General features: G+C 44.4%; 1 protein-coding gene across 1 annotated transcript; it reads left to right on the forward strand.

The window, feature by feature from the left end:
• Positions 1-2,086: 2,086 nt before the first annotated feature.
• Positions 2,087-12,650, forward strand: LOC141114193 (uncharacterized). Its single transcript, XM_073607732.1, has 7 exons — positions 2,087-2,629; positions 6,116-6,250; positions 7,385-7,438; positions 9,381-9,473; positions 10,527-10,574; positions 11,774-11,910; positions 12,019-12,650. The coding sequence occupies exons 1-7, from the start codon at positions 2,554-2,556 to the stop codon at positions 12,352-12,354; spliced, it is 879 nt and encodes a 292-aa protein (XP_073463833.1). The 5' UTR covers positions 2,087-2,553; the 3' UTR covers positions 12,355-12,650.
• Positions 12,651-15,089: the final 2,439 nt, after the last annotated feature.

A 15,089-nucleotide genomic window follows, 5' to 3' on the forward strand; every position in this document is an offset into this window, starting at 1 on the left:
AACAGCGGAGGCTGTTTAGGGCGGTTTGCAGGCGGTATTTTTAGCGCAATACCGCCTGCAAACCGCCCCAGTGTGAAAGGGGTCTTATACAGTAATCAGTGGCTTTTTTTTACCTCTGATCGCTGTATAAATGTCAGTGGTCCCAGAAAACTGTCAAAAGTGTTCGATCTGTCCGCCGCAATCTCACAGCCCCGCTAAAAATAGATGATCACCGCCATTACTAGTAAAAAAAAAAATAATAATAATAATAAAAATGCTATAAATATCCCCTATTTTGTAGATGCTATAACTTTTGCACAAACCAATCAATATACGCTTTTTTTTTTTTTTTTTTAACCAAAAATATGTAGAATACATACTGGCCTAAACTGGGGAAGAATTTTTTTTACATTTTTTTTTGGATATTTATTATAGCAAAAAGTAAAAAAATATTGTTGTTTTTTTTTTTCAAAATTGGCGCTCTTTTTTTGTTTATAGTGCAAAAAGTAAAAAACGCAGAGGTGATGAGATACCAGCAAAAGAAAGCTATATTTGTGGGGGAAAAAAAGGACATAAATTTTGTGTTGTGTATAATTGTGTATATTTTCTGAAAGCAGAAGACTTGGAGAATAAAATGGTGGCTGCTGCATTTTTTTTTTTTTTATATGTCAGATGATATTTTGTGCAGCCGTTCATCAAAATGGTGATTTTCAGGGGGAAAAAAAAAGCACTAGAATGAATTTAAAGTGATTGTTATTTTACAAACATGCCTATACTTACCTTCTCTGTGCCATGGAATTTCACAGAGTCAGGGTGGATAAAAATCAATGATTTAAAAAAAAAAAAAAAATTTTGAATTTTTGGATTTTTATCAAATTTATTTTAATAAAATGCTTTGGGAGTAAAGATAGTTTTCTATTTAAAGCGGACCTTCAGTCATTTTTTTTCACCTTTCCATCTATTAACTACTTAAGGTCCGGAAGGATTTGCCCCCTTTCTGACCAGGCCATTTTTTACGATACAGCACTGCGTCGCACGACCGCGCAATTGTCAGTTAAAGCGACGCAAAATCTTCTGTTAAAAAAATCTTCTGTTAAAGCGACGCAGTGCTGTATCACAAAAAATGGCCTGGTCAGAAAGGGGGCAAATCCTTCCGGTCCTTAGGTGGTTAATAAATGGAAAGGTGAAAAAAATGACTGAGGCTCGGTTTCCACTAGTGTGACTTTTCATGCGATTTGGGACTGAAAAGTCGCATGACAAGCCGTACCCCATGATTTCCAATGAGTACCATTCATATCTGTGCGACTTCAAAGTAGTCCCTGCACTGCTTTGGTCCCACTTTGATGCGACTTGAGGTCTGTAGACTACACAGGCATTTCTTCAAGTTGCGGTAAAAACATAGCCTGAAGGTCTGCTTTAAATAGAAAACGATCTTTACTCCAAAAGCATTTTATTAAAATAAATTTGATAAAAATCCAAAAAATCCAAATTTTTTTTTTTTTTTAATCATTGATTTTTATCCACCCTGGCTCTGTGAAATTCTATTGCACAAAGGTAAGTATAGGCATGTTTGTTTAAAAAAAAAAAAAAAATTACAATCACTTTAAAGTGGTATTCCAACCTAAAAAAAAAAAAAAAAAAAAATCATGACTGTGCCTAAAATTTGGAATTTTGTTTTTTTACTTACCTCTAAATGCCTGTTTGCCTGTTGCTAGGGGGTCCCTCGTAGTCTGCCTCTTCCAGTGCCTGGGCTGGTGACATCACTTCCCCCTCAGCACAGGAAGGACTCGGCTCTGTTCCCTCCCTCTTATCAATCATCTGGGACCCATTACAGGTCCCAGGTGACTGAGCAGCCAATCACGGTGCGCGGCGCTGCTCGTGCATGCGCAGTGGGTGCCAGGCTGTGAAGCCACAGCCCGGCGCCCACAGTTGCAATGCCGGCGCTGCCGAACGGAGGGGGGAGACGAGCGGGGCTTTGATCCCCCCCATCGCTGGACCCTGGGACGGGTAAGTATCCAATTAAAAGTCAGCAGCTGCAGTATTTGTAGCTGCTGACTTTTAATTTTTTTTTTTTCATGGGCCCTCCTCTTTAAATTCATTCTAGTGCTTTTTTTTTTTTCCTTGAAAATCACGATTTTGATGAACGGCTGCACAAAATATCATCTGACATATAAAAAAAAAAAATGCAGCAGTCACCATTTTATTCTTCAAGTCTTCTGCTTTCAGAAAATATATGATGATTGGAGGTTCTAAGACATTTTCTAGCAAAAAAAAAAAAATGCTAATTTTTACAAAAATTGACCTGGACAACAAGTGGTTAATATGCACAGTCTGGTTCCAGATCAGCTCCATACTAAACATCATCACACAGAGTAAAAGGAATGACTTTTATTTGCAGTTGGCAGTTAGTCACGTGCAGAGAACAGAGAGGTTCAACCAATCAGCGTTATCCCTGTGTGTCTGTGACGTCACGCAGGCCGCCAGGCTAGATAGGGAGCTGTGCAGGCGCGTTCATCCAGTACAATTGTGTACGAGCATTAGAGCGGTTGTGTTTTAGTGAGCTCCGTATTCACAATGAGATTCTTCACAAAGTTTGCGCTAGTTGTTTTATTTTTAGCTGCGTGTGTACAGTCTTCACATCAGCGGCCAGGTACGATTCATTTATTATATTATAGATTAATTTGCCAGTCCGACACCCGGAAATACAGGACACTGAGGGGCGGAGTCTGGTCATGTGATATAGGTGGGATAGGAGCGATAGGTCAGCTGATTTTTTTTCCGCTGATTCTGTTCAGCATATGATTGGCTGACCGATCGCTCCGATCTCACGCAAGATTCCGCCCCCTTAGCCTTGTGTTTCCAGGATGGGCGGGACGAGGACGGAGGGATTATGTAGTGTTAAAACAGGGACTGTCAGTGGTGTGTAATAATACAAGAGCAACAATTAAAAAATATATATATATTTTGTACTTTTTGCTATAATATCCCCCTTTTTTAAAAAAAAAAAAAAAAAAAAAGCTAACTTTTTTCCCAGTTTAAGCCGATATGTATTCTTCTACTTATTTTTGGTAATAAAAATCGCAATAAGCGTATATTGATTGGTTTGTGCAAAAGTTATAGTGTCTACAAAATAAGGGATACATTTGTAGCATTTTTATTATTATTTTTTTTTTTTACTAATAATGGTGGGGATCTGCGAATATTTTTTTTTTTTCTTATTATCACTGCGGCATTATGGCGGACACATCGGACACTTTTGACACATTTTTGGGACCATTAGCATTTATACAGCGATCAGTGCTGTAAAAATGCACTGATTGCAAAAAAAAAAAAAAATGTAACTGGCAGGAAAGGGGTTAACACTAGGGGGCGATCAAGGGGTTAAGTGTGTTCCCTCTCTGTGTTCTAACTGAAGGGCTGATGGGACTGTCTAGGAAAGATGACAGGTCGTTGTTCATACTTTGTATGAAAACACGATCAGTCTCTTCTCCCCTCAGAGAACCGGGATCTGCGTGTTTGCATACACAGATCCCGGTTGTCGGTGTGTCACGAGCGATCGCGGGAGCCCGGCAGTCATCGTACCCACCGGGCGCTCGCATCGGCTCCGGGGGCAAACAGCGGGCGCGCGTGCACCCCTAGTGGCCACAAGGCGAAGCAACGAAACATAACGTGGTTTCGCCCAGCTGTATCATTCTGCTGCAGTAAAACTGCCGGCTGGTCCGCAAGTAGTTAAACACTTCAGCTCCGGAAGGTTTATTCCCCCCCCCTCTTCCTGACCAATCCATTTTTTTGCAGCACTGCGTTACTTTAACTGACAATTACGCGGTTGGTGCGAAACTGTACATAAATAAAATTGACGTCCTTTTTTTCCCCCACAAATAAATGTCTTTTGGTGGTCTTTGATCACCTCTGCACTTTTTTTATTTTGAGCTTTAAACAAAAAAAGACTGACAATTTTGATAAAAAATGCAATATTTTTTACTTTCTGCTATAAAACACGCCTATATAAAAAAATGTAAAAAAAAAAAATCAAATTTCTTCATCAATTTAGGCCAATATGTATTCTGCTACACAGGGCTGGCCCAAGACATTGTGCTGCCTGGGTTCAGATATCTCTGGGGCGGCTGTGGAGCGCACTGCACAGAAACGCTGAGCATCTTTGGCTCCGATTTAGGGCCGAATTCAGGCAAAGATTCTGCTCTGATTTGTCCCTGAGCATTGCTGTGCGATCTGCGGCCGGTTTAGGTGTGAACCGAGCCTCAAACCCTGCTCTCTGGCAATGTTTATTGTGTCTACAAAAGAACAAAGACAGAGGGCGCACCAGTCTTGGGCATTATCTTTGTAACACAGTCATTTATTAAAAATACAATGATATACTCACAAAGGACTATTGTGTTCAAGCAATAAAAAGTCAATCAAGTGCGTCATCCAGCAGGATCCGCTGGCCAGTTAACTGGGGTGGAATGAGAGTCCAAAGAGATCTCATGCGTTTCAAGGGGTATCCCCTCTGAGGAAGAGGGGATACCGAAATGCGCCAGATGTCTTCGGTGGTCAGCTACAGTATTTATTTAGCCCCCCTTCCCCATTGATGGTCGCAGACAGTGTTTTTTTTTTTAAACCCCCTCACTGGTGGTCAGTGACCATAAATTGCAAACCCCACCCTCTATTGGTTTTATTTACCACCCCACCCAATTGATGGTCAGTGACTGTTTATATAACCCCCCTCCCTCATTGGTCATAATTGGCAGTGTTTATTTTACCCCTTTCATTAGTGGGTGGTTAGGGGCAGTGAACTTAAACTCCTCTCTTTGTTAGCATTGGTGATCACTTACCTGATCACACTCACCTGCAATGCCCTCTCGGGCACAGTTATATGGTGCGTTAATGTGTATTGCAGTAACACACTCATTACCAAAATACATAGGTGTGTAGCCAGCCTAAATGTGTGGGTTTGGTTTTTTTTGTACTTGATATTGACTTGGTATCAGCCTCCGGTGATCTCCTGTACAACAGAGCTCAGACTAGGGGTTACTGCACTTCAGATGGGAAAAGTCCCCTCCCCTACCAGAAAGGACTTTGTTGTGAGTTGCAGCTTAAAGCGGAGTTTTCCGCCATTTTTTAAAATTTTTTTTAAAAGTCAGCAGCTGCTGACTTTTAAAATATGGACACTTGCCTGTCCAGGGCGCCCGCGATGTCGTGCTGCTGCCGCCATCCTCGGTAAGGGAATCTGGAACGTCCTGGTTCCCTATTGCGCTTGTGCGACTCGTGCTGCGCTATCCCACTGGTCCCTGCTGTTTTCGGGGACCCGTGTGTCTCCCAGAATACAGCGGGGGGGGGGGGGGTAGTGGCGTAGATACCCGCGGGTGACTCGGGTATCTATGCCCGGAAGTGGGAGCAAAATACCTGTATTAGACAGGTATATGCTCACCCCTGAAAGATGCCAAATGTGGTACCGGAGGGGGGAGGAACCGGAAAAGCGGAAGTTCCATTTTTGAGTGGAACTCCGCTTTAATAAACCTTAGAACTAAATGGACACAGATACAAATCAGTTGGCAGATAAAACAGTTCTCAGGGCTCATTTACACTGCAATATGTAAGTGTGTAGTGCATTTGCGTTGTTTTTTTTTGGCATCATTTCTTTTTCTATATTTTGTATGCAAACGTTTTTTCCCTTAAATTTATGCACATTCTGTTTCTTTTACCTACGTTTATGCTCCTTCCTGTGTGAAAAGATGCATGTTGCTGTAGTGTCAGGTTTCTTTGCCATCAGTGTTCCATTGGGAAGATTCCCACTAACTTCCTCACCTATAGCCACAACAGGAAATGAGAGGAAATCCCTCCAAAGTGAGGGAATTCCTGGTTTTTACCAACACTAGCGTCCCCCATTGGAAGATTTCCCCTCTATTACCAGTCTGGGGACAATCCAAAATTTGGATTTTTTTTCAGTGACAATGGTAAATAGGGCAAATGGAGAAGGTGAATCTCCCCAACGGGGGCACAGAAAACTGTACAATCCTGGCAGGTGTACTAATCCCTCCCCATTCTTTCCAAAACTACAAAAAAATTGCCTTTAGTTATACTTTACCTTTGTTATTAGGTATACTCACAGTGTTTTTTGTGTTTTTTTTTCTTACAGTTCCACGTAAACTGGCAAATAGGATGCCTGCTGCTGAAGCGGGAGATTTACCCAGTGGCATCCCGCCTATGGCTAAGGAAGTCACTGAGGAGACGATGTCTACTACTGAAGACAAGGAAAATGGATCATTATATGGTAAGCATTAAATTGTCATATATAAAATTGTATTACTGCTTGTGTGTGTATATCTATATGTGCCATAGTGTAGACTGAAGAGAGAGTTGGAGAACAATAAGCACCATTATTAGTGTCAGTGGCAAAACCCCCAGCAATGTTTCCGTGAACACAATAATAACCCCCCAGTGTTGTCAGTGGACGTTTATAGTAAACCCTAACATTGGTACTTGGTTACAGTGTTAATTAACATTCCACCCCCCCCATTGGTGATTAGTTGTGTGTTTTTTACCCCCTCCCCCTCACTGGCGGTTGGTGGCCATGAATTTTAAACTCCTCCCCCTTATCACTGGTCAGTTGCAGTGTTTATTTAACCCCCCTCAATGATGGGCATTGGCAGTATTTATTTAATCCCCTCCATCGGTGGTCAATGACAGTACTTAATTAACCCCCCACATTGATGGGCATTGGCGGTATTTATTTAATCCCCTCCATCGGTGGTCAATGACAGTACTTATTTAACCCCCCACTTCCCCATTGATTGTCACTGACCAAGTTTTTTTTAACCCCTCCCCCCCCAATTGATGGTCAGCGGTTGTATTTGTTTAACCTTCCACAAATTTGCGGTCAATGTTTTTTCTTAACTTTCACCCTCATTAAGGCTAGGTTCACATCTGTGCGGGTGGTGCCGCTGCGGGACCCGCACAAATACTGGCAGCCGCAACCACCCACACAGAAAAATGAGGGACCTGTGGGTGTCTGCCCGATAATCCTAATGGCACGCTGCCCAGACTGGAAATTGCAACTCTACTGGGAAATGAGGTTCCTGTGCGGGGTGCGATTTAAAAAAAAATAGTGTAGGGACTTCTTTCCTGCGTGTCATGGGACACGGCGGGCCATTCAAATGAATGGGCTCTCGTGCCTGCACAAACCGTGGCCCGTGCACAGGTGTGAACCTAGCCTAATGGTCATTGGCTGTGTTTATTTGATCCCTCCAGTTAATGTTAATGGCCACGTTTATTTAACCCCCTAATGATGATCATTGGCAATGTTTACTGTATTTTTTATGTAGATATACTGTATATATATTTTACTAGAGGTTTGAATTTTCTGTGCCTCATTCTAATGTTTGTATTTCTCTTATTTCTTTTATAGACAAATCAGAAGATTATCCCCAACCATCTAAAGAGAAGGACTTCCAGAAAAAGAGTAAGGCTAAAGTAATGTTATATTTGCCTCAATTCACAAAGCTATAACATAAGGATAAGGATCTTTATTTTTGCCCATTTGACTTTATTTTCAAATCTCATTGGCTCTTACCTGTCGCTTTTTTAAAATAAGGATCCTTATTTCTGGGGCTTTAGCTTTGTGAACTGAACCCATTCTCTAAAATGCCTTTGATTGCACATAACATTGAGACTCTGCTCATTAATGCTACCAGAGAGATAGTATAGGTTAGACATGCAGCATATGGGGTAAAAGTAGACTGTACAAAATATACATGCAGGATAAAAGCATTATAAAAACAAATCAACAATTTTGAAAATAATCTTAACGTGCCACTAAGTTAAAAATAAAAACATAACTAGCAGGTTAGAGTTTTTCTTAGCAGAAGAAACTTTGCAGGTAATTTTTGCTAAATTTAAAACCCTTTCCTTTCTCTCACCTGGCATTGTTTTAAATAATGTACACTGCTTGTGGGGCATGTGCTGTGCAATCTACACTCCAGCATTATTTGGGCATGTGTAAGATGCAGGGAATGCATCCTGGTGTTGGGAATAATGTAACTTTTGCGGGCATGCCCAGACGTTCCATCAGAAATGGCCGAGCGATGGTAGAATAGGAAAGCCGAGAACTCTGGTGGCCATAGCAAGCAGAATGACATGGGGCAGCAAGGGAGAGTACTTTTCTGTCATTGCTGGAAGAGGGCAAACAGGCAGGCGAAGTCTGTCATAATGTGGTCATGTCAGGAATTCTCACCTGTTCTGTATCCTGTACAAGGAAACGGCCACTGGCCTTTGCAACATGGAGCACATGGAAGGGAGACACATGTAAAACTAAACCAAAGAAAATCCCTAGCTCAACTTACCAACCAGCCTGCAACCAACCAAATTATCCTGTCTAACAGTATGCGTTAAAAACAGGGGTTTAGTTTGCACACATTTGCAAATGCATGCGTAAGTTGCAGAGTCACTTCCCGGCACCCCAGTGTTACCTGCAGTCCTAACTCTAAATGTTGAGAGCCTCCATAGTAGAAGTACATGCAATATTATGGATAGGCATAGGGCAGGTGGGCCTGGAGGGAGCCCACTCCCTCCTTAAGGGCACAGGAGCGCACTGGACACCCAGCATATATCACAGTGCCAGCAAAGGTATCCAGTGTGACCCCCCTCATCAGATTTCCAACAGTACAAACAAATGGCCACTGCCCCCACTTATAACTGGTCTTTGCACATGTCCTGTGCACGCTTTCTGTGTTACCTTAAGGATATCTCCAAGTTATTATCTTGGGCTACAGAACAATTAGTCTCTAAAATTGTGGAAATGAGGGGGATAGGAGGGATTCAGTAGTTCAGCAAAAGACAGTTAAGCAAGGCTGTCTCCTTTTGGTCCACAGAATGCTGTGTGTTGTCAGCCAAAACAGGAAATTAGGAGCAGAGTGCATTTCTGGCACATTAGCAGATATTCTGTACTTGCAGGGTGTTTAAAGGGATAAAACATGGGGGAATATGTACGTATTGTAGAGATGAACGGTATACATTCCTATTGGACCAGCGTATACATATAAATATTAAATGTAACCAGCTATAGAGGATGATCCTTCTAGTACAAGGTTATATTCCCCATAGCAATATAGAAATGTAGCTGTCTGCCTAGTAATAGATTACTATAGTAGGTTATTCAATACAATAAAAGTTTTGGTATTTACAATTGCCCTTGTAAGTCACACCTGAATGTCAAAATAGGAATCTAAGAACGTAGGTTTACAAACCCTTATTAAATCTGGGTGGTGGGAATAGAACAAATATAGCTAGCTGATACAGATGAAAGGATATGACAGATGTTATTGTCATTATTGTTATTGTCACTGAATCTTGTCTTTCTACTAAATGCAGTTCACCCATTTAATATTTTTTCCATTCTTTTACAGAATCAAGATTTCTTTCCAAAATTAAGAAGTTCTTTGCTGTTGAGAAGGAACCAGAAACGGGCATGTCTGAGGACTATCTACTGCCTGCTACAGGTTTGTGTAACTATATCTTATTTACTATGTATATTTGTACAGGATGAAATGCACCAATCTTAAGGGCTCATTAATAAAAAAAAGAGCCGATATCACTATCTACTCTTTTTTTTTTTTTTTTTGAATAGACAGGATGCAGTGTGAGAAATGCAGAGCAGTATAAAAAAAAAAAAACAAAAAAAAAAAAAAAACAATCAGTCTGCAGAGTATAGATGGCAAAGACCTGTGGAGTTCTCTCTGCTCAGTGCTTTTCAAAATGAGTCCCTAAAGCCTAGAACACACTAGTACAGTGATCTCCCCTGCTGTTCTATTGTGTTGTGATGGGGGGTGCCCCCCCCACCCCCGGTCGTCAGAACACTGCGGTCAGCCCTCTCAACCATTGGCTGAGACCACTGATTGGGAGGAGGTCAGCAGGGCTTTTATGGTCATTCCCCTTCATTGTACTGGCTGCAGTACACACGGGCTGAACTGACCGATTCCGCCCGACATTTGGCCCGTGTGTACGGGGTTTAAAGTGATACTAAAGTCTCTTATTTTTAAAGTGAAAAAAAAATAAACATGTAATACTTATCTGCGCTGTGAAATGGTTTTGCCCAGAGCAGCCCAGATCCTCCTCTTCTCGGATCCCTCTTCGGTGCGCATGGCCCCTTCCTCCTTCTGAGTGCCCCCACAGCAAGCAGCTTGCTATGGGGGCACCTGAGTCAAGCCACAGCTCCCTGTGTCCATTCAGACACGAAGCTGCAGTTCGGCTCCCGCCCCTCTCTCCCCTGATTGGCTAACTGACCTTGACAGCAGCGGGAGCCAATGGCGCCGCTGCTGTGTCTCAGCCAATCCTGGACGACCAAGGCACTTTGCACATCCCTGGACAGAGATCGGGCTCAGGTAAGTATTAGGGCGGGCTACTACACACAGAAGGTTTTTTTATCTTAATGCATAGAATCCATTAAGATTAAAAAATCTTCTACCTTTACAGCTACTTTAAGTGAACTGTTTTCTCTATGGTTAATGCACTTTACATGTTGTGATATTCTAATCCTTTTTTTTTTTTTACAGAAGAACCTTTTCCAGAGCAGATAGCAGTTACAGCAGAAATTGTTAATGGTAAGTGTAAATGTATCTGTTTATACACTTTATATTGCTATAGATTTACAGTATGTATAACTCTCATTTCCCTTTAGACTTGTTTTCTCAAAATACATTTTGCCTTCTCTTAAATTCTCTTTAAAGTGACCTTGTTGCAAAAATGAATCTGGCAAAGTAGATGTAACTGTATAAAAACATTGTAACGCCTTACCTGGTGAGAAACTGGTACTTCTGGGCAGGGCTTTTTTCTCAAACAATAGGTGCTGGAACTCAACCATGACCCCCCCCCCCCCAAAACCCTTCCCCCCACACATACCCTCTAAATCACTTCAAATAGTGGGTGTGGTCATATTTCACAAACAGTAGAAGGGTCTTAAAGGGGCATTAAATATCAGGATTGCATTACATACAGAGTGCAGAGTTCATGGGGGTTACACACAGAGTGCAGAGCTGTCACTTGTAAACACAGAAACCAGACTTCTGTGTTTACAAGTGATTGTGGTGAGCAGACACCAAAGGGTCTTAGCCAGAGGTGGTGGAACTGAGTTCCACCAAGTTCCCCCTGAAAAAAAGCCCTGCTTCTGGGAATGTTGATCTCCTGTGTCCTCTGAAGTTCTCAATGGTTTCTTCCACCCACCTTCAAGTCACCACTGTATCCTATAATGTGGTGGGTGTCAGAAACAGGAAGGAGTGAGCACAGCTTGAGGGGACACAGGCGATCAACTCTACCCGAAGTATTGGTTTTCCAGAAGAGTTCAGGTGACAACTTTTCTGATTGGCAAGGTTTGGCAGCAGGAATGGTAAGTATTTACAATCTTCTTTTGCAGGTATATCTCCTTTGCCAGAAACCTTTTTGAAACAGTGTTGCTTTAATCCCTGTCACTTGGGTAACAGTAACGGGCTTCCTTGTTAGGCTATGATTTCACACATCACTGTTACACATGTGGATGTTCAGTCATTTCTTATTTATAAGGCTCCCCTATTTCTCTACAAGATAGTTATTAATCACTGTACGGCTCACGAAGGCTCAAAATCAATTTAATGCACAAAACATGTCTTATTTAAAAGAAAAAGGGTAGAAAAAGATGAAAAATGTCTTAAATGCAATGCCCTGTATTTCTGTCTTTCATATATATTTCTAAAAATGGCTCAGTTATGAGTAATAATTTTTAGAAACCATTTCATTTAAACTTTCTATTTGTTTTTATTTTTTTCAGTTATGGTAGAAAAGTTAACCGAGGAAGTAGGAAAATTCATCCCTAAGTATTCAAAACACCAGGTATATTGGTTTTCTGTAGCGGCTTCTTTGGCACTGGTCATCCTGATCTTATGTACGTTAGGCTTCTGCTGCTTGGTAAGTATTGGCATCTATAGTATATGTGACTTTACTTTTATTTCTTTTACCAGCTGTCTGTTTTGTTTATACAGGAATTGATTTATGTTTCTGTTTTTGTGTTCACAGCAATGGGAACGGCAGCAACGGCAGCAATGGCTATGGTTGCAGCAACAGATTGATGAACTGGAATCTCAGCCTTTCGAGGAGGATTTTGAGGAGACTGAGCCTAATGAAAAAGGTTCAGAGGCTGAGACTAAAGACTCTTCAGTTCTTGGGTTCATCAGAAAAGTATTCTCATTCGTCCGTGGTAGGATTAAAATGACCCAACAGGTTGGGCAGGAGGGCACAGTACAGGTTGGGCAGGAGGGCACAGTACAGGTTGGGCAGGAGGGCACAGTACAGGAGGGCACAGTACAGGTTGGGCAGGTCACAGTACAGATTGAGCAAGAGGGCACAGCATGAGGCGGTTAGGAGGGCACAGTGTGGGGCAGGTAGGATTGCACAGTACAGGTTGGGCAGGAGGGCACAGTACAAGTTGGGCAGGAGGGCACAGTACAGGTTGGGCAGGAGGGCACAGTGCGAGGCGAGTAGGAGGGCACAGTGCGAGACAGGTAGGATTGCACAGGGTGGGGCAGGTAGGAGGGTTCAGGGCGGGTAGGAGGGCACAGTACAGGGCCAGTAGGAAGGCACAGTACAGGGTGGGTAGGAGTGCACAGTGTGGGGCAGGTAGGATTGCACAGTACAGGTTGAGCAGGAGGGTACAGGATGGGGCGGGTAGGAGGGCACAGTACAGGGTGGGCAGAAGGGTACAGGGTTGGCAGGGGGTCATAGTATGGGGGGTGGTGGGTAGGAGGGCACAGTACAGGGTGGGTAGGAGGGCACAATGTGGGGTGGGTAGGATTACACAGTACAGGTTGGGCAGGAGGGCACAGTGCGAGGCGGGTAGGAGGGCACAGTGTGGGGCAGGTAGGATTGCACAGTACAAGTTGAGCAGGAGAGCACAAGGTGGGCAAGGTAGGATTGCACAGTACAAATTGAGCAGGAGAGCACAAGGTGGGGAGGGTAGGAGGGCACAGTACAGGGCCAGTAGGAGGGCACAGTACAGGGCCAGTAGGAGGGCACAGTACAGGGCCAGTAGGAGGGCACAGTACAGGGCCAGTAGGAGGGCACAGTGTGGGGCGGGTAGGATTGCACAGTACAGGTTGAGCAGGAGGGCACAGTACAGGTAGAGCAGGAGCGCACAGGATGGGGCGGGTAGGAGGGTGCAGGGTAGGTAGGAGGGCACAGTATAGGGTGGGCAGGAGGGTACAGGGTTGGCAGGGGGCCACAGTACCATGGGGTAGGAGGGCACAGTATGGGGGGGGGGCAGCAGGGCACAATATAGAGTGGGCAGGAGGGCACAATACAGGGGTCACTACTGACCGTGCACTAGGCAGAGCTCTGTCTCCCATCCATGCAGAGGCACTAAGATCTCCTGATCCCCACACCGCACACTGGAGCTGAAATCTGATTCCCTTACACATACAGTAGCCACCATGTGCACATTGTATAGCTGGCTACAGTATTTAGTTCTGATCTGTGGAATTCCATGGTCGGAAAAGCAGCTCAGTTGCAGTAGCCAGCTATACACTGTGCGCATCGTAGCTGTGCGACTGTGCTCAAGCTATGTGTACCGTGCAGAGTTGGGAGACTGCCGGCACAGCGTTAGGAGTGGTGGAGGGCTTTTGGGGGGGTGCAGCTTAATTGGTGGGGGGGGGGGCCTTTAGCGGCAGCAGCCTCTAGATCTGATCACAATCTTAACACTGCTGCTATTGCTTGTGTGGGTGGGATGTATACGGCTCCGATCCTTGCTGTCCTCCTCTCCTGTTCATCCCATGTGGTCGGAGCAGTACACACCCCACCCACACAAGCAGCAACCTTAGGGTTTTTTCCTTAACACCTATGAAGAGAAGGAAGAGCACGGGAAAGTGTGTGTGTGTGTGGGGGGGGGGACCAAACTGCAGGGCCTGCCCCACCCCCTCCGATGGGGCTCCACACTTGCCCTCAGCTTATTTCCACTTGCCTAATGCAAGCAGATGAGTGGAAATTGAGGGCTGCACAGCATATGGACCTACAGCACTGCTTCCAGCTGGCCAGGTCCATATACCACAAGCGCAAAGCTTCGCAGCCCCAGCATGTAAACACCGCCATCCACTGCCTAATGTATCTTAAGAGGATGTGGTTGGCAAGCGACAAAAATTTTGTCAAATATGCTATGTTTGTATCTGCTAAAAACTTCACCCTTTCTATCCCCTGCACCTTGGGCAGCACAGTGGTGTAGTGGTTAGTACTTTCACCTAGCAGCAATAGGGTCGTTGGTTCATATCCCGACCTCCGGTTTCTTCCCACACTCCAAAAGACATGCTGGTAGGTTAATCTGATCCTGTCTACAAATTGGCCCTAGTATGTGTTTGTAAGCGCGGCCGGACCCTACGGGGTAAATGACCGCGCTATATCAAGATGCAACTCAACTCAACTCAACCTCAGTTCTTGACTGTGTTTCCCTTGCACAGTGAAAAGTTTGTTTTTATTCTGACCTGAAGCCGGCGGTGGAAGGTCTCTCCCCTGGCTGCTGGACATCAAGGCCAGGGAGGGCTGCAGGTCCAGCAGGGCATTGTCCCATTTCAGGGGTCTTCTACCCTCAGGGGTACTCCCTGAGTGAAGTTTTCCGGGTACAGGGGAAGTGTTCTTGGCACTCCAGTGGACCGAGATTTCTCCCTCCTGTCTTCAATCCAGGCTGTGGGGCACTGGAGGTGAAGAGGCCGGCGGCTGAAGCTGCATGACCCATGGCCAGGGCCCAGCAAACTTCCCAGTTTGCGCCGCAGAACTTTTCCATGCATGTGCGGATGCTGAGCGCTCCAGGCCTCAATCTCGTTTGACCCGATGTCACAGTTGGTGGGCAGGACTCTGGCAAGATGGTGTCAGCCATCGTCAGCGGCCGCCATGCGGGACACAGGGGCTATAAAGCCCCAGAGGTGCATAGTGTGGAGGGTCCACAAATCTCCCCTCTCACATCCCAGCTTTCAGCAAGCGGTGTCAGGACCGGAGGAGTAGAGTCTCATGGGAATGCAAAGAGAGGAGGAACCAGCGGTGGGTGCAGCTCAGGAGGAGACCACGGGTGGTGAGTCTGACTCTGCTCACAGGTGGTAAGGGAGGGG

This window comes from Aquarana catesbeiana, linkage group LG12, assembly GCF_042186555.1.
Source record: "Aquarana catesbeiana isolate 2022-GZ linkage group LG12, ASM4218655v1, whole genome shotgun sequence".
Lineage (NCBI taxonomy): Eukaryota > Metazoa > Chordata > Amphibia > Anura > Ranidae > Aquarana > Aquarana catesbeiana.

Coding starts and splice junctions, on each gene's coding strand:
- LOC141114193 (XM_073607732.1), top strand. CDS start 2,554: ATGAGATTCTTCACAAAGTTTGCGCTAGTTGTTTTATTTTTAGCTGCG. Junction 7,439..9,380: donor GAAGGACTTCCAGAAAAAGA/GTAAGGCTAAAG, acceptor ATTCTTTTACAG/AATCAAGATTTCTTTCCAAA. Junction 10,575..11,773: donor TACAGCAGAAATTGTTAATG/GTAAGTGTAAAT, acceptor TATTTTTTTCAG/TTATGGTAGAAAAGTTAACC.